The 21,386-nt window shown below is 45.7% G+C and overlaps 1 protein-coding gene across 3 annotated transcripts in view; it reads right to left on the bottom strand.

Annotated features, from left to right (window-relative positions):
* Positions 1 to 21,386, bottom strand: part of ATP7A (ATPase copper transporting alpha) — a 461,725-nt gene that overhangs the window by 165,563 nt on the left and 274,776 nt on the right. For all 3 annotated transcript variants that reach the window (XM_063937168.1, XM_063937169.1, XM_063937170.1), the window contains exon 8: positions 14,908 to 14,984. In XM_063937168.1, the coding sequence (XP_063793238.1) occupies positions 14,908 to 14,984 (77 nt within the window). The remainder of the gene's footprint in view (positions 1 to 14,907; positions 14,985 to 21,386) is intronic.

Raw genomic sequence — 21,386 nt, forward strand, 5'->3', positions numbered from 1 at the left:
GCCATCATTTCCACCTTTGGTCTTTCCCAACGGTTCACAATCATGCGGAAAACTTCCCGATGAAGTTCCCACTCTCCCGGGTGGAGGTCGTGCCTGCTGAGGAAGTCTGCTTCCCAGTCGTCCACTCCCGGAATGAACACTGCTGACAGTGCTATCACATGATTTTCCGTCTAGCGAAAAATCCTTGCAGTTTTGACCACTGCCCTCCTGCTTCTTGTGCCGCCCTATCTGTTTACGTGGGCGACTGCCGTGATGTTATCCCACTGGATCAATACCGGCTGACCTTGAAGCAGAGGCCTTGCTAAGCTTATAGCATTACAAATTTGCTCTTAGCTCCAGTATATTTATGTGGAGAGAATTCTCCAGACTTGATCACACTCCCTGGAAATTTTTTCCCTGTGTGACTGCTCCCCAGCCTCTCAGGCTGGCCTCCGTGGATACCAGCATCCAATCCTGAATGCCGAATCTGCGGCCCTCTAGAAGATGAGCACTCTGTAATCACCACAGGAGAGACACCCTTGTCCTTGGATATAGGGTTATCCGCTGATGCATCTGAAGATGCGATCCGGACCATTTGTCCAGCAGATCCCACTGAAGAGTTCTTGTGTGAAATCTGCCGAATGGAAGCGCTTCGTAATAAGCCACCATTTTTTACCAGGACTCTTGTGCAATGATGCACTGACACTTTTCCTGGTTTTAGGAGGATCCCGATTAGCTCGGATAACTCCCTGGCTTTCTCCTCTGGGAGAAACACCCTTTTCCTGGACTGTGTCCAGAATCATCCCTAGGACCAGCAGACGTGTCGTCGGAACAACTGCGGTTTTGGAATATTTAGAATCCACCCGTGCTGTCGTAGAACTACTTGAGATAGTGCTACTCCGACCTCCAACTGTTCTCTGGACCTTGTTCTTATCAGGAGGTCGTCCATTTTCTTTGAAGACGAATCCTCATTTCGGTCATTACCTTGGTAAAGACCCGGGGTGCCTTGGACACTCCAACGGCATCGTCTGAAACTGATAGTGACAGTTCTGTACCACGAACCTGAGGTACCCTTGGTGAGAAAAGCAAATTTTGGGACATGGAGGTAAGCATCCCTGATGTCCCGGGACACCATATAGTCCCCTTGTTCCCAGTTCGCTATCACTGCTCTGAGTGACTCCATCTGGATTTGAACCCTTGTAAGTGTTCAAATTTTTCAGATTTAAAATCGGTCTCACCTAGCCTTCTGGCTTCAGTACCACCCTATAGTGTGGAACAATACCCCTTTCCTTGTTGTAGGAGGGGTAATTTTATTATCACCTGCTGGGAATACAGCTTGTGAATTGTTTTCAATACTGCCTCCCTGTCGGAGGGGGACATTGGTACAGCAGACTACAGGAACCTGCGAGGGGGGAAACGCCTCGACATTCCAATCTGTGCCCCTTTGATACTACTTGTAGGATCCAGGGGTCCTGTACGGTCCCAGCGTCATGCTGAGAACTTAGTAGAAGCGGTGGAGGGCTTCTGTTACTGGGAATGGGCTGCCTGCTGCAGTCTTCTTCCCTTTCCTCTATCCCTGGGCAGATATCTTATAGGGACGAAAAGACTGAGGCTGAAAAGACGGTGTCTTTTTCTGCAGAGATGTGACTTAGGGTAAAAAACGGTGGATCTTCCAGCAGTTGCCGTGGCCACCAGGTCCCATGGACCGACCCCAAATAACTCCTCCCCTTTTATACGGCAATACATCTTTGTGCCGTTTGGAATCTGCATCCCCTGACCACTGTCGTGTCCATAAACATCTTCTTGCAGATATGGACATCGCATTTACTCTTGATGCCAGAGTGCAAATATCCCTTTGCGCATCTCGTATATATAGAAATGCATCCTTTAAATGCTCTATAGTCAATAAAATACTGTCCCTGTCAAGGGTATCAATATTTTTAGTCAGGGAATCCGACCAAGCCACCTCAGCTCTGCACATCCAGGCTGAGGCGATCGCTGGTCACAGTATAACACCAGCATGTGTGTGTATACTTTTTAGGATATTTTTCTGATAAGCATGTGAGCGCCTTATCCACCCTGAGGGGTGTTTCCCAATGCGCCTTAACTTCTGGCGGGAAAGGGTATACCGCCAATAATTTTTTATCGGGGGAAACCCACGCATCATCACACACTTCATTTAATTTATCTGATTCAGGAAAAACTACAGGTAGTTTTTTCACCTCACACATAATACCCTTCTTTGTGGTACTTGGAGTATCAGAAATATGTAACACCTCCTTCATTGCCCTTAACGTGTGGCCCTAAAGGAAAATACGTTTGTTTCTTCACCGTCGACACTGAAATCAGTGTCCGTGTCTGGGTCTATGTCGACCGACTGAGGTAAATGGGCGTTTTTACAAGCCCCTGACGGTGTCTGAGACGCCTGGACCGGTACTAATTTGTTCGCTGGCCGTCTCATGTCGTCAACCCACTTGCAGCGTGTTGACATTATCACGTAATTCCATAAGTAAGCCATCCATTCCAGTGTCGACTCCCTAGAGAGTGACATCACCATTACAGGCAATTTGCTCCGCCTCCTCACCAACATTTTCCTCATACATGTCGACACACACGTACCGACCTACAGCACACACATAGGGAATGCTCTGATAGAGGACAGGACCCACTAGCCCTTTGGGGAGACAGAGGGAGAGTTTGCCAGCACACACCAAAATGCTATAATTATACAGGGACAACCCTTATATAAGTGTTCCTCCCATATAGCATTTAATATATATGTATATCGCCAAATCAGTGCCCCCCCTCTCTGTTTTAACCCTGTTTCTGTAGTGCAGTGCAGGGGAGAGCCTGGGAGCCTTCCCCTCAGCCTTTCTGTGAGGGAAAATGGCGCTGTGTGCTGAGGAGAATAGGCCCCGCCCCCTTTTCGGCTGGCTTCTTCTCCGGAGATTGTGAAGTCTGGCAGGGGTTAAATACATCCATATAGCCTCAAGGGCTATATGTGATGTATTTTTCGCCATACAGGTATTCTACATTGCTGCCAGGGCGCCCCCCCCCGCGCCCTGCACCCTCCGTGATCGCTGTGGGAAGTGTGCTGACAGACAATGGCGCACAGCTGCAGTGCTGTGCGCTACCTGAGGAAGACTGAAAAGTCTTCTGCCGCCTGGTTCCGGACCTCTTCAATCTTCAGCATCTGCAAGGGGGTCGGCGGCGCGGCTCCGGGACGAACCCCAGGGCGAGACCTGTGTTCCGACTCCCTCTGAAGCTAATGGTGTCCAGTAGCCTAAGAATCCAATCCATCCTGCACGCAGGTGAGTTGAAATTCTCTCCCCTAAGTCCCTCGATGCAGTGAGCCTGTTGCCAGCAGGACTCACTGAAAATAAAGAACCTAAAAACTTTTTCTAAGCAACTCTTTAAGAGAGCCACCTAGATTGCACCCTTCTCGGACGGGCACAAAAACCTAACTGAGGCTTGGAGGAGGGTCATAGGGGGAGGAGCCAGTACACACCATGTGATCCTAAAAGCTTGCTTTTGTGCCCTGTCTCCTGCGGAGCCGCTATTCCCCATGGTCCTGACGGAGTCCCCAGCATCCACTAGGACGTTAGAGAAATATATATATATATATATATGATTCTGTACTAAAGAAGAATAACAAATTATAAAATTCAAAACAAACACTCACATGATCTAGCTCCTAGACTGAGGTTTGTTCTGTATAATTTTGAGAATAATAATTAGTTTCAGTTTGGTTAAAACTACAAACAAATGTGAATTTCAATGGTAAAGATTCAAGGAAGAAAAATATTTGAAGTTTCTACAGCGTACGGTAATTAGTAGTAATAAACAATTTTTATTTGCCAAATTACAAATATGCCATCTTAAAAGTACATAGCCTGCAGTTCATTTTTTTGAAGATCACATCCTCGAGGTGACCCCAGTCTCTCTTTCAGCTCTTCAATATTGTGTGGGTGAGGAGAGTGATTAGAGTACATTTTGCTTTTTAAGTGCCCCCATAAAAAAAGTCACATAAAACGTCTGGGGACCTTGGAGGCCAAGTAAAGTTGCGGGAAGGGGGCGTGGCCCCCTATTCATCACTGCGGGGCTCAGGAGATGCTGGGCTGCCCGTGGAGACTGTCTGTCTGCAGTGCCGACTCCCACACAGTGACAGTAGCAGAGTTCTGCATGTAATGTTACAGTGCAGCATCTGGCCTCTGTCACTGATCAGAAGCCGGCATTTTGAGGTCACCACTCGGGCGGTCAGTGTAGTACCCCACCATGCCCCTACCCAGAATCTTTTTTTTTTTTTATTCCTGGTTTACTGCCCCACCCTGTACATGTGATTTATACTGATTTGATTGATATTTTAATATACAGGTTGAGTATCCCATATCCAAATATTCCGAAATACGGAATATTCCGAAATACGGACTTTTTTGAGTGAGAGTGAGATAGTGAAACCTTTGTTTTTTGATGGCTCAATGTACACAAACTTTGTTTAATACACAGAGTTATTAAAAATATTGTATTAAATGACCTTCAGGCTGTGTGTATAAGGTGTATATGAAACATAAATGAATTGTGTGAATGTAGATACACTTTGTTCAGTGCACAAAGTTACAAAAAATATTGGCTAAAATTACCTTCCGGCTGTGTGTATAAGGTGTATATGTAACATAAATGGATTCTGTGCTTAGACTTGGGTCCCATTGCCATGATATCTCATTATGGTATGCAATTATTCCAAAATACGGAAAAATCCAATATCCAAAATACCTCTGGTCCCAAGCATTTTGGATATGGGATACTCAACCTGTATAATGCAAAGTGAACGTCTGCACCTTCCTTTATTCCAAAGGATAAATAGACAGATGAAATGTGATATACAGATGCCCAGGACGAGTTATTCTGTAAGCACTGTGTATTATATTCCCTGAGTGTATTTGACAAGTTAATGCCTAGTTATACAGATACCTGCTTCTGACTAGAGATCAAAACTCTGTTAGCTATTTAGAAGCATTTGCTAGAATTCTCAGTATAGTTTGAAGCAGTTATTATAAGGGCTGCCAAGAGAAATCATGGGCCCTGGTACAACAACTTTCTGAGCCCACGTGCCCCCACCCCACCTGTAGGGGGAGTGACCACAGCATGCTGAGGGCATGACCACACCTCTTTGGGGGCGTGTCTAGCACATGAGAAGCACCCACTCACAGGCGCATGGCATGCCTCCCAGCCAGGGCAGTAGAGAGCCTGGCTGGGCTCAGGTACTTTTCAGGGTACATGGGCCTAATCCCATGCACCCTTAGAAAAAAAATACAGAAAAACATTGCATTTTACGCACTTCCATGGCCACAGTGCTGAGAAGAAAAGATGCAGCTGCTGCTTCCAGGTAAGGGGAGGGGAGGTCCTGGGCCCCCATTGGGCCCCTCCATCAGACCTGGGTCCAGGTAATTTGTACCCTCTCCCTCCCTCTCTCGGCGCCACTAATAATTATTATTATTATTATCTTTTTTACACCCCACCTGAATTACAGGGGGGATTCAATTGCTTGTGATGTGCCACCAGACTCTGCATATTTTGGCTAGTTACGGTAATGATGGCATTGCATGTTCTCCTGCTCATTTCTATGGGGTCTGAGCCAAAACTTGCACTGCAGGTGGACACGATTTGCCCTTTGCAAAGCGGCAAACTTCATGCATTGTGAATTGAGTTCCCCTCCAAGAATGTGTAATTATTTGTCATTTAAATGTAATTTTATGCTCGTACCCACTGATTCTGACCCATATGTTAATTAATTAAGATACATTATAGATGTGAAGGTAGTTTATAAGACTGGAGGATGTAACAGTAAATGTGCCTCTGATGAAATTACGTGGTGCAAAGAAATGCTTCAGAAAACGGCAGAAAAAAGCATACAGGTATAGTATCCCTTATTCAAAATGCTTGGGACCAGAAGTATTTAGGATATCGGATTTTTCCGTATTTTGGAATAATTGCATACCATAATGAAATATCATGGCGATGGGTCCTAAATCTAAGCACATAATGCATTTATGTTACATATACACCTTATACACACAGCCTGAAGGTAATTTTAACCAATATTTTTAATAAGTTTGTGCGTTAAACAAAGTGTGTGTACATTCACACAATTCAATTATATTTCATATACACCTTATACACAGCCTTAAGGTCATTTAATACAATATTTTTAATAACTTTGTGTATTAAACAAAGTTTGTGTACATTGAGCCATCAGAAAACAAAGGTTTCACTATCTCACTCAAAAAATTCAGTATTTCTGAATATTTGGATAATGGATACGCAACCTGTATTACAAAGATTTGTATAATTACACATTTTTAGAGACACTGGAAAGAGGAAAAATGTTTGCTTACATATAAAACACCTTTATTTCTATACCAAGCAACTAAAAGGTTATCACAAGAGCCAGAACAAACAAAGGATTAGTGGAGCGGCAAGATATTTAAGCAGTATTAACGGATTAGAATTTGGGACTGATCGTTCATAAATGTAGGATTGTATATCAGCTAAATGCCCTGGATAGACTCTAGTACATTACATGATAACTGCAATCTGACTGCGCTCTCTAACATACAGTATATGACACCTATCTATGGTATCAAGTGGTTTTCTATGGCTGATTAATGTTATGTTCTATCATTTTGTTTGTATGGATTGCGTTATTTAACAGGTTAGTGCATTTAAACAATGCTAGTATTTAATGAGATTAATGCAGAATTGCGATTGATATATTAACAAATTCAGTTTTTAAATTATTTGGTGGATATTTCTTAAACATAAGAGACATGACATAATAGTGGGGAATATTGTAAGGAATGATACTGTGGCAAGTAATACTTATATTATTGTCAAACATCTGTTAGTGTTATAATAGTGAATATTTAATCAAAACCCTTTAGGTAGACAATCAGTAGTAAAAAAAAAAAAAAAAAAAAAGGCGCTGAACAAAAAAATAGAGTGGAAGATGTACTAAGCCTTGGAGAGTGATAAAGTGGAGAGAGATAAACTACAAGCAAATCAGCTCTTCTCATTTTTCATACAGAGTCTGTAAGGTGGGTGGTACTCTCTCTCCACTTTATCACCCTCCAAGGCTTAGTACACCTCCCCCCCATAAACACTCCCTATATCTAAAAAATAGGATTTTAATACCTACCGATAAATCCTTTTCCATGAGTCCGTAGAGGATGTTGGGGACAGCAAAAGAACCATGGGGTATAGACGGGATCTGAAGGAGACATGGGCACTTTAAGACTTTCAAAGGGGGCGTGACCTGGCTCCACCCTCTATATCCCTCCCCAGACTCAGTTTGGAACTGTGCCCGGAGAGACGGACATTTCGAGGAAAGGAATAAACAAACAAGGTGAGCATTATACCAGCTCACGCCATAAACATGCCGAATAACATGGCATTCAACTGAACACATGCCAACGGACATGAACAAAATTCAGCAACAAGCTGAAGAAACCATAACACAACTTGTGTGTAACCAGAACTAAACTGCAGATACAGTACGCACTGGGACGGGCGCCCAACATCCTCTACAGACTCATAGAAAAGGATTTACCGGTAGGTATTAAAATCCTATTTTCTATTTCGTCCTAGAGGATGTTGGGGACACCAAAAGAACCATGGGGTTTATACCAAAGCTCTATAGCGAGCGGGAGAGTGCGGATGACTCTGCAGCACCGATTGACCAAACTTAAGGTCCTCATCGGCCAAGGTATCAAACTATGCCGAGACACCCCGGGCAGCCGCCCAGGACGAGCCCACCTTCCTAGTGGAATGGGCCTTCACCGATTTCGGCAACGGCAAACCTGCCGTGGAATGAGCCTGCTGAATATTTGACATATCCAGCGGGCAATGGTCTGCTTGGAAGCAGGGCACCCAATCTTATTGGGAGCATGCAGGACAAACAGAGACTCTGTTTCCTAACTGGAGCCGTTCTGGTGACATAAATTTTCAAAGCCATGACCACATCTAGAGACTTTTCCTCAGCCAAAGCGCCAGTAGCCACTGGCACCACAATAGGTTGGTTAATATGAAAAGAGGAAACCACCTTCGGCAGAGATTGTTGCCGAGTTCTCAACTCTGCTCTATCTTCATGGAAGATCAAATAAGGGCTTTTGTGAGACAAGGCCGCTAACTCAGACACCCGCCTCGCGGATGCCAATGCCAACAAAATGACAACCTTCCAAGTGAGGAATTTTAATTCCACTTTACGTAAAGGTTCAAACCAATGTGATTGAAGGAATGTCAATACCACATTAAGGTCCCAAGGTGCCACAGGGGACACAAAGGGAGGATGGATGTGCAGGACCCCTTTCACAAAGGTCTGCACCTCAGGAAGTGAGGCCAATTGTTTCTGAAAAAAAATTGACAAGGCAGAAATCTGCACCTTAATGGAGCCTAATTTAAGGCCCGCATCCACTCCATTTTGTAGAAAATGGAGAAACCGTCCATGGTCAAACTTCTCCACAGGAGCTTTCTTGGACTTGCACCAGGAAACATATTTCCTCCAAATACGGTGATAGTGCTTTGACGTCACACCCTTCCTAGCAAGAATAAGGGTAGGGACGACTTCACTGGGAATACCCTTTCGGCCTAAAATCTGGCGTTCAACCGCCATGCCGTCAAACGTAGCCGTTGTAAGTCCTGATAGACGAATGGCCCCTGTCTTAGCAGATCCTCACGAAGAGGAAGAGGCCAGGGATCTTCGACCAGTAACGCCTGAAGATCCGGGTACCAAATTCTCCTTGGCCAGTCTGGAACTACAGGGAGCGCTGGAATCTTTGTTTTTCTTAGAATTTTCAGAACCTTTGGGATGAGAGGAAGCGGAGGGAAAATGTACACCGACGGAAACACCCAAGGTGACGTCAGTGCATCCAATGCCGCCGCCTGAGGGTCCCTGGACCTGGAACAATACTTCAGAAGTTTTCTGTTGAGGCGAGATGCCATCATGTCTATGTGGGGAACCCCCCAAAGACTTGTCACTAGTGTGAAGACCTCTTGATGGAGGCTCCACTCTCCTGGATGTAGATCGTGTCTGCGGAAGAAGTCTGCTTCCCAGTTGTCCACCCCCGGAAGGAATATTGCTGACAGAGCGCTTGTATGTGTCTCCGGCCACCGGAGAATCTTTGTGGCTTCTGCCATGGCTGTCCTGCTCTTTGTGCCGCCTTGGCGGTTTATGTATGCTACTGCTGTCACATTGTCCGATTGGATCAGGACAGGCCGTTTTCGAAGAAGATGCTCCGCTTGCAGAAGGCCGTTGTAAATGGCCCTTAGCTCCAGAACGTTTATGTGAAGATAAGTCTCTGGACCTGACCATCTTCCTTGGAAGGTCACCCCTTGTGTGACTGCTCCCCAACCTCAGAGACTTGCATCCGTGGTCACTAGGATCCAGTCCTGGATCCCGAACCTGCGTCCCTCTAAGAGGTGAGAGCTGTGGAGCCACCACAGGAGTGAGATTCTGGTGTTGGGAGATAGAATTATTCTCCGGTGCATATGAAGGTGGGATCCGGACCACTTGTCCAACAGGTCCCACTGAAACACTCTGGCAAGGAATCTCCCAAACTGGAGGGCTTCGTATGCCGCTAACATCTTCCCCAGCAACCGAATGCATTGATGAATGGAGACTGTTGTTGGTTTCAGAATGAGTTTTACCAAACTCTGAAATTCCAGAGCTTTCTCCATAGGGAGGAACACTCTCTGCTGGACTGTGTCCAGAATCATACCTAAAAACGCCAACCGGGTTGTTGGGATTAACTGTGATTTCGGCAAGTTTAAGAGCCAGCCGTGCTGTTGCAGAATCGATAGGGACAGTGCAATGTCCTATACCAACTTATCAGGAGATCGTCCAAGTATGGGATAATTGTAACTCCTCGCTTGCAGAGGAGAACCATCATCTCTACCATGACTTTTGTGAAAATCCTCGGAGCCATGGACAGGCCAAACAGCAACGTCTGAAACTGGTAATGCGTATCCTGGATTGCAAACCTGAGGTACCTTTGATGAGGGGGATAGATGGGGACATGAAAGTATGCATCCTTTATGTCCAATGATACCATGAATTCCCCCTCCTCCAGACTGGAGATCACTGCTCTGAGAAACTACATCTTGAATTTGAATTTCTTCAGGAAATTTTTTAGAGATTTCAGGTTGAGGATTGGTCTTACCGAGCCATCCGGCTTTGGTACCACAAACAGGCTTGAATAAAAGCCCTCCCCTTGCTGTGCCAGGGGAACCGGGACCACAACCTGATTTTGACACAATTTTTGTATTGCTCCAGACTAGAACTCTGGAAGCGAAGCTGGTAAGGTCGATTTGAAAAAACGGTGAGGGGGAACGTCTTGAAACTCCAGTTTGTACCCTTGGGTCACAATTTGCAACACCCAAGGGTCTAGGTCCGAACGAACCCAGACCGGATTTAAGAGCTTTAGACGTGCCCCCACTGGTGCGGTCTCCTGTAGGGGAGACCCGGCGTCATGCGGTGGATTTGCCAGAAGCCGGGGAGGACTTCTGCTCCTGGGAACCCGAGGAGGCGGGTGTTCTCTTGCCCCTTCCTCTACCTCTGGTAGCAAGGAAGAAATTACCTCGGCCTCTTTTATACTTGTTGGGCCGAAAGGACTGCATTTGATAGTGTGGTTTCTTTTCTTGCGCAGGAACATAAGGTAAATAGGTTGACTTACCCGCGGTGGCTGCCGAGACCAAATCAGTAAGGCCATCCCCAAAAAGTTCACCTCCCTTAAATGGAAGGGACTCCATATTTTTCTTGGAATCGGCGTCAGCATTCCACTGGTGAGTCCAAAGCGCTCGCCTAGCCGCAACTGACATAGCATTAGCCTTAGCATACAGGAGGCCAGCATGTCTTGCAGCATCTTTCAAGTACGCAGCCGCGTCCCTGATATAACCAAGCGTCACTAGGATGCTATCCCTATCAAGATTATCCAAATCAGAAGACAAACTTTCAGCCCATTTTTCAATAGCGCTACTTACCCACGCTGACGCAATAAGAGGCCTAAGCTGCGTCCCCGTGGCTGTAAAAATAGCTTTCAAAGTAGCCTCCTCAGCCGGCTCCTTAAGGGTCGTCGACTGAGCCGCAGGGAGGGCTACCTGTTTAGACAAGCGCGCTAGGGCCTTGTCAACTGTGGGTGGTGTTTCCCACTTTTCCCTATCAGCCGCGGGAAAGGGGTACGCCACCTTGATCCGGTTAGGAATTAGAAATTTTTTTATCAGGGTTGTTCCAAATGCCATCAAAGAGGTCATTTAGTTCAAAACATGGAGGAAAAGCAACGGAGCGTCTCTTTTCCTTGTAAATAAGTACCCTCGTTTCAGGTGTAATAGGGTCCTCATCAATATGTAATATGTCTTAACAGCTACACAGCTACAATCATATACTGGATATTCTTAGCTAATTTAGGATCTAATCTGGAATCAGCATAGTCGACATCAGCCTCAGAGTCTGTGTCGGTATCCGTGTCAACTAATTGGTCAACACCACGTTTGAGCGACCCCGGAGGGCCCTGGACCTGCAATAAAGCGTCCTCCATTGATCTCTACCACAGCTGGATTTGAGATTCAGACTGATCAAACTTTTGATTTAAAGAGTGACATTAGCATTTAAAGCATTCAAAGTAGATAACCAGTCAGCAGTCGGCGGTGCCGACAGGGCCACCCCCAAAACATTTGGTGTCCCCAATAAATTATCCCCCTGAGAGGAATGTCGTCCACTGAAAACAGCAACCAAATCAAAGCCTGCCAGGGAACAGAAAGGGAAAAAGCCAGCTCACACCGTAGCGCCAAAATGCAGGTCTGAAAACACCCTCAAGTGCCCCAGAGCTGCAGCGCTATATTTATCTATTAATTATGCCCCCCCCCCTCATTTTCTTATGCCCCTGGTACTTGCTGCTTGTGAGGAAGGACCAGCGCTGCTTGTGTGGAGGAGGAAATGGCGCCGAGTGAGCAGTGAGGAAGAAGCTCCGCCCACATAATGGCGCGCTTCGTCCCGCTTAAATATACATTTATTTATCCAGGCGGGGGTTTTGGACTGTGCCTAGGCACTTTTAGTCCCACTAGCCAGCTTTTCTGAGGTAAAAAGGCTCCCCAGGGCGCCCACCCCCAGCACCCTGCACCCAGTGGTGTGTACTGTATGGGAGCCCGGCGCGCACTGTGCACTCGCTGTGCGGTACCTCTGTAATGCCGTCTTAGTGAAGAGAAGTCTTCTTTTCTTCTACATACTCACCTGTCTTCTGACTTCTGGCTCTGAAAGGGGGTGACGGCAGGCTGTGGGAGCGAGCATCCGAGAGTACCCGGCGTTCATCTCCCCTCAGGTGTGGAGGCATCCTGTCAGCAGCAGCAGAGCCCTGAAACTCATTAGAAGTGGGTCTAGACTGCTCTCCCCTCAGTCCCACGAAGCAGGGAGGCTGTAGCCAGCAGACCTCCCTGAAAATAAAAAACTTAACATAAGTCTTTTCAGAGAAACTCAGTAGAGCTCCCCCGAGTGCCTCCGTCTCGCAGGGCACATATTCTAAACGGAGTCTGGGGAGGGATATAGAGGGAAGAGCCAGGTCACGCCCCCTTTGAAAGTCTTAAAGTGCCCATGTCTCCTGCGGATCCCGTCTATACCCCATGGTTCTTTTGGTGTCCCCAACATCCTCTAGGACGAAATAGAAATAAATATAGTCATCAGGGTTAAATGTATTAACTGTCAGTATGGGGGAGAAGTGGTAACAGCGCACGTTATGTGCACTGATACAGCTATCCCCTATGTAAAACATTGGCGGTGCAGGCTGAGTGACAAGGGTGCTATGCTCCCATGTCCATATCGGCACTGCTATCTAAAACATAGCACGCAGATATCCAGGGCAATGTATGAACGGTCAGCAGCACTGACCGTTCCAGCACCGTCTCCGGACTGTGCAGGGGATCTGGCATGAGTAGCAGGGAGATACAGCACTGTGTGTCAGAGAGGGCATCGCCTGAGGGGAGAGTTTTCACTCCCCCGCTTCAGCAGACAAGATGTTAATACGTCTTATTGATGTCCCTTCCTGCTTCACCTCGGTAATGAAGCGAAGCAGTCAGTGTTATATCGGCACAATCCATGACGCTATAATACATTTACCCCTCAATCCTTAAAGTTGCCTGTAATGATAGACTCAGCCAACAATGTTCTCTCCCACAATCCAGGTAGTAGCACATGCAGTGTAAAAGGGGGGTACTCACGGAGAGATCCATGCTTAAAATCTAAGCAATCTGACTAGATTGCTTAGATTTTAAGCACAGATCACTCGTGTGTACGCCCTTCAGCGATAGCGATGCGCGGCCCCGCACATCGCTATCGCCGGTGCTAGATTGGCCTGCATGCAGGCCAATCTAGCACGTCGCTCATTTCACCCGCTGGGTGAAATGAGCGGCCCCTGTCCTCCCCCGCATCGCTCAGCACACATCGCGCTGTGCTGAGCGGCGGGAGAGATGTGTGCTGAGCGGTTCGCTCAGCACACATCTCTCCCGTCTATATGGGGCTTAAAGGCTCTGCAGTTACACCCCACTCCATATTTGGCAATACAGTATAATCATTAATCCTAATTTGGCACTACATTCCAACTACCATGCAGTGTATTTCATAACAAAGACACAATGTTTACATAATAGTTTAATAGAGAAAGGGGAACAGTTGTGTTATGGGGACAAACAAGGCTTTATAGCCAATGAATGCTTGTTGAATCTAGTGCCATTTTTCATTACAAGCCCAATCCCAACAACCAGGAACAAATGGTTCAAACTAAAACGGAAAACCTAACACCCACCAGAGAGTTTACTGTACTAAAAGTACTTTACCTTGTTATGGTTTGCCCTCCTCAGAGCCGCGTCTGCTGATGGTCTTTAGCGGGTGGAGACACAGATATTATGAAAGCAAGTTTAAATGTTACAAGAGAGATCTAGGTTCCTAGCCTAGGAAAAAAAATAATAATCTAACTGTTCTGGAAAACAAACACAAAAAAAAAGTATGTTATTTCTCTTGTGTGTGGTTTCCAGAACAGCTAGATAAGAACTTCCGTTCTAGGAGAGATCCGTGTTTAAAATCTAAGCAATCTGACTAGATTACTTAGATTTTAAGCACGGATCTGCCGTGTGTATGCCCCTCAGCGATAGCGATGTGCGGCTCCACGTATCGCTATCGCTGGTGCTAGATTGAGCCTGCATGCAGGCTCAATCTAGCGGGTCGCTCACTTCAGGGCTGTGTGAAGTGAGTGGCCCCCTGTTATCCCCCTCGCTCAGCACATCACACTGTGCTGAGCGGTGGGAGAGATGTGTGCTGAGCGGTCTGTGTTAAGATTGCTCAGCACACATCTCCCCCGTCAGTACCCCCCTTAAGGAACCAGAAATCTCAGATAACACTGAAACTTGCCTTGATAATTGCTGTGCTACGGTCATAAGCAATTAACCACTTAACAATTTTTTCCCTCAGAAAACAGCTCAGAAATTGGCATTTTTTCCATTACTTGATAAAGTTTAGAGAGTATTTTTAATAAAATATAAAAATATTTTATTAAAAAAAAATATCTAGGGGTGTTTTGCACCCCCCCCCCTTCCCACCCTCCCTAATCCGCCCGTGGGATGCGACCAAGCCTGGCATCTGGCTTTGGTCGCAAAACATGTGACCATGCCAGTTGAGTGGTTAAAACCCTTACCCTTTTACGGTTGCCATTCGTGTACTTTAAAAGAACTCTCTCAAAAGCAATTCAATAGAATGATAGAATGTTAAATATTCATTTTTTTCATCATTTTAAAAAGTGCAAAATCACATACATTTCATATATCAACCTAAAAACCAAACACACAATCTACAGATAATAATCACTCATTGAGTAGCACTGCATAAATTCTTACCTCTGTATTTCAACTCTGTGATCCAGATGACTGGCAGATCTATCTTTTTTAACCAACGTTGTACTGAACCCTAAATTCTGTATTCCAGTATAAGTAAAGAAATTTAAAAAAAAGAATGTTTAAAATCTGCTCACTTTGGTGGTTAGAAGGTACAGTAAACATTAATACTGTCAGCAAGACAAAAATTCAGAATAATGACTAGAGAACAAGCACCTTACGTCTGATGCACACCTTAAATCCGGTCCTGGTTGTTTGTGCTGTTATGTAATAAAACAATAATGTAGTTTGTGTGAACTATACCACAAAAAATGTATGTATTGTGCATAATTTGATATACACAAGTTACTAGATTGAATTCTCTGCCATACACTGATTAGAGTGATGGGAAAAGTGTTTTCCCCTTTCCTAATTTCTTCGATTTTTCCAAACTTGTCACACTTGTTTCAGATAATCAAACAAAACTGAACATAAGACAAATGGTGTGTACACACGGTGAGATCCTTGCTATGCCCGATTTTCACTTTGCGATTTCCCCTGAACTCCCCGGAGCCCAGCACAACCGATTTTGACTAAGTTTTCTTGAGATATGGACTATGCGTGCTTACGATATTGGCTTATGTGATATTTTGGCTTATGTGAGATTTAATTGACATGTGAGATGAACTAGATAGTACACCGATCTAGCAAGGATTGACTTGCCTGCACAGTTTATCTTTTCTTGCGATACCGACCAGGCGGGACCGCGCATCGGGATCGAATCGGAATCGCAAGTGGCATAACACCTTGTGATTTGCACTAACTTTTCTTGCGATTTTGATTATATAGTCAAAATCGAAAGAAAAAATCTAACCGTGTGTACACACCAAAAGACAATTTTAGTAAACACAAAATAATATTATTACTACTTTTTAAATACAGTTAAATGAACATTTAAAAGTTATCAACTCCTCTATCACCCATGTACAAAACTGATTGTCCCCCTGAACTTATTAACTGATTTTCCCGACTTTATAGCGGCAATAAGTGCAGCCAAACATTTTTTCCAATAACTGTAAATCAGTCTTATACATCACTATGGAGGCATTCTGCCCCATTCTTCGCTGCAGAATTGCTGTAATTCAGCCACATTAGTGGATTTTCCAGCATAAGCTGCCCATTTAAGGTCCTGCCACATCATATCAACTGGATTTAAGTCAGGACTTTGATTAGGCCATTTTCAAACTTTCGTTTGGTTTCTTTTGAGCCATTCAGAAGTGGACTTGCTCTTGTGCTTCAGATCGTAGTCTTGCTGCCTAAACCAATTGCGCCTAAGCTTCACAGACTGCTGACCGGACATACTCCCTCAAAATTTTCTGGTAGATAGCAGAATTCATGATTTCGTTAATTATGGCAGGTCACCTAAGCCCTAAATCAGCAAAGCATCCACACACCATTACAATACCACCACGTTTGAATGTCATTAGGATGTTCTTATTGTGAAATGCTGTGTTAGCTTTACGACAGATGGTCCTGCCCATATCTTCCAAAAAGTAACATTTTTGACTTGTCAGAATAATAGCTTGGTGGTTATAAATGTGATTTTTTTTCTAAAAATTAGAGAAGCCTTTATGTTCTTCTTGGTTAACAAAGGTTTTCACCTTGCTACTCTCCCATGAATACCATTTTTGCCCAGTCTCTTTCTAATGGTGGAATCATGAATGTTAACATTAACGGAGGGTAGCACAGCCTACAGTTCCTCATATGGTCATCTGATTTCTTTGGCAACTTTCTAGAGGAGAAGTAGTTGATGCACTCTCAGAGAAATTTTGGAATGCCAGCCACTCCTTGGTAGATTAACCACTTTTCTAAGTTTTCTACAGTAGATAATAGCTCTCACTGTGGTTCACTGTAGTCCCAGAGCTTTAGAAATTTATTTTTAACCATTCCAGATTGATATATTTTAAAGAGTTTCTTACCCATCTCTTCTAGAGTTTTTTTTTGATCACAGCATACTGTGCTGCATGTTGAGACCTTTTATCACACTTTACATGGCTAGAAAAGTTCTATTTAAGTGATCTTTAGATTCAACAAGGCTGACAATAGTCATGCCTGGTTCCCAAAACCTGTCCTCAAAACACCCTAAAAGTGTAGGTTTTAAAGATATCCATGGCTCAGCACAGATGGTTAAATCAAATTGATTGAGGATTGAGGTGATTAAGATACATGTGGCCAACCATTGATATACTTAAAACCTGGACCGTTGGGGTGCCTTGGGGAAAGAGTTTGGGAATCTCTGGTTTAGTCCAATTTAAACCAATTAACAATACAATTTGGTTCATTGGTTGGATGAGTAACTAAGGGGGCAATTACTATTTCACGCAGGGCCAGCTGGTATTGGATATAATTTTTCCTACAACAATTGAAATAATCTTTTAACAGTATTTTGTCTTTACTCAGGTTGTCCTTGTTTTCTATTCAATTTAGAATAGAAATTCAGGAAGGGGGCAAAAACTTTTTCAAAACAATGTAAAAGTAACAGCATCCCACCATCAGTTTCCTAGTCTGGGATACATAAATGTATTACATTTATACATAAAGCTGTATTACATAAATGACATAATTATCAGTGCACACTTGCATGAGACCAATCCCTTGTGCAAGAGATCAGTCTAAAAACAGACCAGGGTCTGTCCTTAGGCTACAGGCATACGCACCATTACCAAACATTTATGTCCGTTCAGTCAGAGAGAGATGTGAGTTGATTTGGACTCTGAATTGACAAAAAATACGTGTGCTCTGCTATGGAGCTAAAAAGTGCACTATCTGCCATAACACATATGGCATCAGTGTACTTTAATAACTTCCAATGCCGGAAGATCTCGCTCCAGTACAGCTTCTTTGAGGTGTGGTGGAGAGTCACAGCAATAATATGATGCTGACTGATGTGCAACAGCTGCATGATGCGATCAGGTCACCATGGACTAGAATCTCTAAGGAATGTTTCTGGAATTTCTTATTAAATTCATGTCACAAGGATTCTGGATATTCTGTGGCAAAGGGGGGGGGGGTTTCTATCCAGTAGTGGAAACATGTACAAGTTAAAGTGGTGAAAGAGTGCACGGAAAAACGAGATTTATGGTAAGAACTTGCCGTTGTTAAATCTCTTTCTGCAAGGTACACTGGGCTCCACAAGGATTAACATCAGGGTGTAGAGTAGGATCTTGATCCGAGGCACCAACAGGCTCAAAGCTTTGACTGTTCTCAAGATGCACAGCGCCGCCTCCTCTATAACCCTGCCTCCGTGCACAGGAGCTCAGTTTAGTTAACCAGCCCAATGCAGTAGCAGGTACTAGAGACGACAATCGCTCATAGCCAATTACACGACAGGAGAGGGTGTCAGCGGCTATGCCACATCAACCCAAAGAAGCAAAGTGCGTCAGGGTGGGCGCCTTGTGGAGCCCAGTGTACCTCGCAGAAAGATTTAACAACGGTAAGTTCTTACCATAAATCTAGTTTTTCTGCTTCGTGGTACACTGGGCACCACAAGGATTAACATCGGGGATGTCCTAAAGAGGGGACGCACTGTAGCGGCCACAAGAACCCGGCATCCAAAAGAAGCATCCTGGGAGGCTGAAGTGTCAAAGGCATAGAACCTTATGAACGTGTTTCCTGAAGACCACGTAGCCGCCTTGCACAATTGTTCAAGGGTCGCACCACGGTGGGCCGCCCAAGAAGGTCCAACCGACCGAGTAGAATGGGCTTTGATGGTAGCAGGAGCCTGTACATAAGCATGTGCAATCAACATCCTAATCCATCTGGCCAGGGTCTGCTTGGAAGCAGGCCAGCCACGTTTGTGAAAACCAAACAGTACAAACGGAGAATCAGATTTCCTAATGGAGGATGTTCTCTTCACATAGATATGGAGAGCACGTACCACATCCAAAGACCGCTCTTTGGAAGACAACTCAGGAGAATTAAAGGCCGGAACCACAATCTCCTGGTTAAGGTGGAAGGAAGACACCACCTTAGGTAAATAACCCGGTCGATTCTAAGAACCACCCGGTCACGGTGAAAAATCAAATGGGGAAACTTACAGGATAAGGTACCCAAGTCCGAGACCCTTCTAGCTGAAGCAATAGCCAGCAAAAATAGCACCTTAAGGGAAAGCAACTTCAGGTCAGCAGAGGCAAGAGGTTCAAATGGAGACTCTTGCAAGGCCTCCAGTACCACCGACAGATCCCAAGGGGCCACAGGAGGTACATAAGGATGCTGAATCCGCAACACGCCCTGAGTGAATGTATGAACATCAGGTAGGGCAGCAATCTTTCTCTGAATCCAAACCAACAAGGAAGAAATGTGAACCTTGAGGGAGGCCAGACGAAGGCCTAAGTCCACGCCCTGTTGTAGGAAGGCCAACAGTTTGGCTGTGCTAAACTTAAAAACGTCATGATTGTGAGACGCACACCAAGTAAAGTAAGCATTCCAGACCCTATGGTAAATCCGAGGAGAAGCCGCCTTACGGGCCTTCAACATAGTATGAACGACCGCCTCAGAAAAACCCTTGGCCCTCAGGACGGAAGCTTCAAGAGCCACGCCGTCAAAGCCAGACGGGCCAAGTCCTGGTAAACACAAGGGCCCTGAACGAGGAGATCTGGTCGTTGTGGAAGTAGAAGGGGACGATCTAGCGAGAGGCACTGTAGATCGGAGAACCAGTGCCGCCTGGGCCACGCTGTAGCGATCAGAAGTAGGTTTCCTCCTTCTTGCTTATTACTCTGGACAGGAGTGACACCGGAGGAAACACATACGGCAGCCGAAAGTTCCATGGGATTGACAGAGCATCCACGAACGCTGCTTGAGGATCCCTTGTCCTTGGCTCCAAAGACCGGAACCTTGTGATTGTGTCGAGACGCCATCAGGTCTACATCTGGAAGGCCCCATTTGTCCACGAGAAGTTGAAACACCTCTGGATGGACATTCCATTCTCCGGGCGTGTACGTCCTGACGACTGAGAAAGTCAGCTTTCAAGTTTAGGACCCCAGGAATGAACACTGTGGATCTGGCCGGCAGATGGCGTTCTGCCCACTGAAGAATCCGTGATACTTCCCCCATTGCCATGCGGCTTCGAGTGCCGCCTTGATGATTTGATGTACGACACCATGGTGGCGTTTTCCGATTGTACTTGAACAGGTCTGTTCTGTATTAGATGCTGGGCCATTGTCAACGCATTGAACACTGCCCGCAGTTCCAGAATATTTATCGGGAGTAGAGACTCCTCCTTGGTCCACCGACCCTGTAGAGAGTGTTGTTCCAATACCGCGCCCCAACCTCTCAGACTGGCATCCGTCGTCAGCAGGACCCAGTTGGATATCCAGAAGGGATGGCCCCTGCTCAATCGTTGGTCCTGAAGTCACCAGCTCAGTGACAGGCGGACCTCCGGAGACAAGTAGATCATGTGAGATCTGATCCGGTGAGGCAGGCCGTCCCACTCAGTCAGAATTAACTTCTGCAGAGGGTGAGAATGGAATTGAGCATACTCCACCATGTTGAAAGCTGACACCATGAGACCTAGCACTTGCATTCCGAATGTATCGACACTTGCAGACGAGATAGGAAGCATCTAATCCTGTCTGAAGCTTCAGGACTTTCTCCTGAGGCAAGAACAACCGTTGGTTGCGAGTGTCCAATAACGCTCCCAGGTGTACCATGCTCCGAGCAGGAACCAGTGAGAATTTGTTCCAGTTGATCAGCCACCCGTGGGCTTTCATGAACTGGACCGTCAGATCTAGATGACACAGGAGAAGTTCTGGGGAATTTGCCAGGATCAACAAATCGTCCAAGTACGGTAGGATCCTGACCCCTTGCCTGTGGAGTGTAGCCGTCATGACCGCCATTACTTTTGTGAAAACTCGAGGAGCCAATGTCAAACCAAAGGGTAACGCCCAAAATTGGTAATGAAGGTTGCCCACCGCAAACCTCAGATACTGCTGATGAGACACTGCAATAGGAATATGCAGGTAGGCATCCTGTATGTCCAGGGAGACCATATAGTCCCCAGGCTCCAAGGCCAGAACAATAGAGCGCAGAGTTTCCATACGAAACTTGGAGACCTGCACATACTTGTTCAAGGACTTCAGATTGAGAATGGGCCGCGATGACCCGTTCAGTTTCGGGACTAGAAACAGCGGTGAATAGTACCCCTTGCCCCTCTGAACCAGAGGCACCTGTACTACCACTCCTGTGGTCAGGACGGAATGCACCACCGAATGCAGAGTGTTTGCCTTTGTCGGGTACAGAGGAACATTTGTTAGGCAAAATCGATGAGGGGGGCGATTCTCGAAGGATACGGAGTAACCTCGAGTGACGACTTCCCTTACACAGGCATCGGAAGTGGTCTTCAACCATTGCTGGGCAAAACCTAGAAGTCGGCCCTTCACCCTGGGATCCCCCAGAGGGAGGCCCGCCCCGTCATGCGGCAGGCTTGTCAGTTTTGGAAGCAGGCT

The sequence above is a fragment of the Pseudophryne corroboree genome, chromosome 8 (assembly GCF_028390025.1).
Source record: "Pseudophryne corroboree isolate aPseCor3 chromosome 8, aPseCor3.hap2, whole genome shotgun sequence".
Taxonomy (NCBI): Eukaryota; Metazoa; Chordata; class Amphibia; order Anura; family Myobatrachidae; genus Pseudophryne; species Pseudophryne corroboree.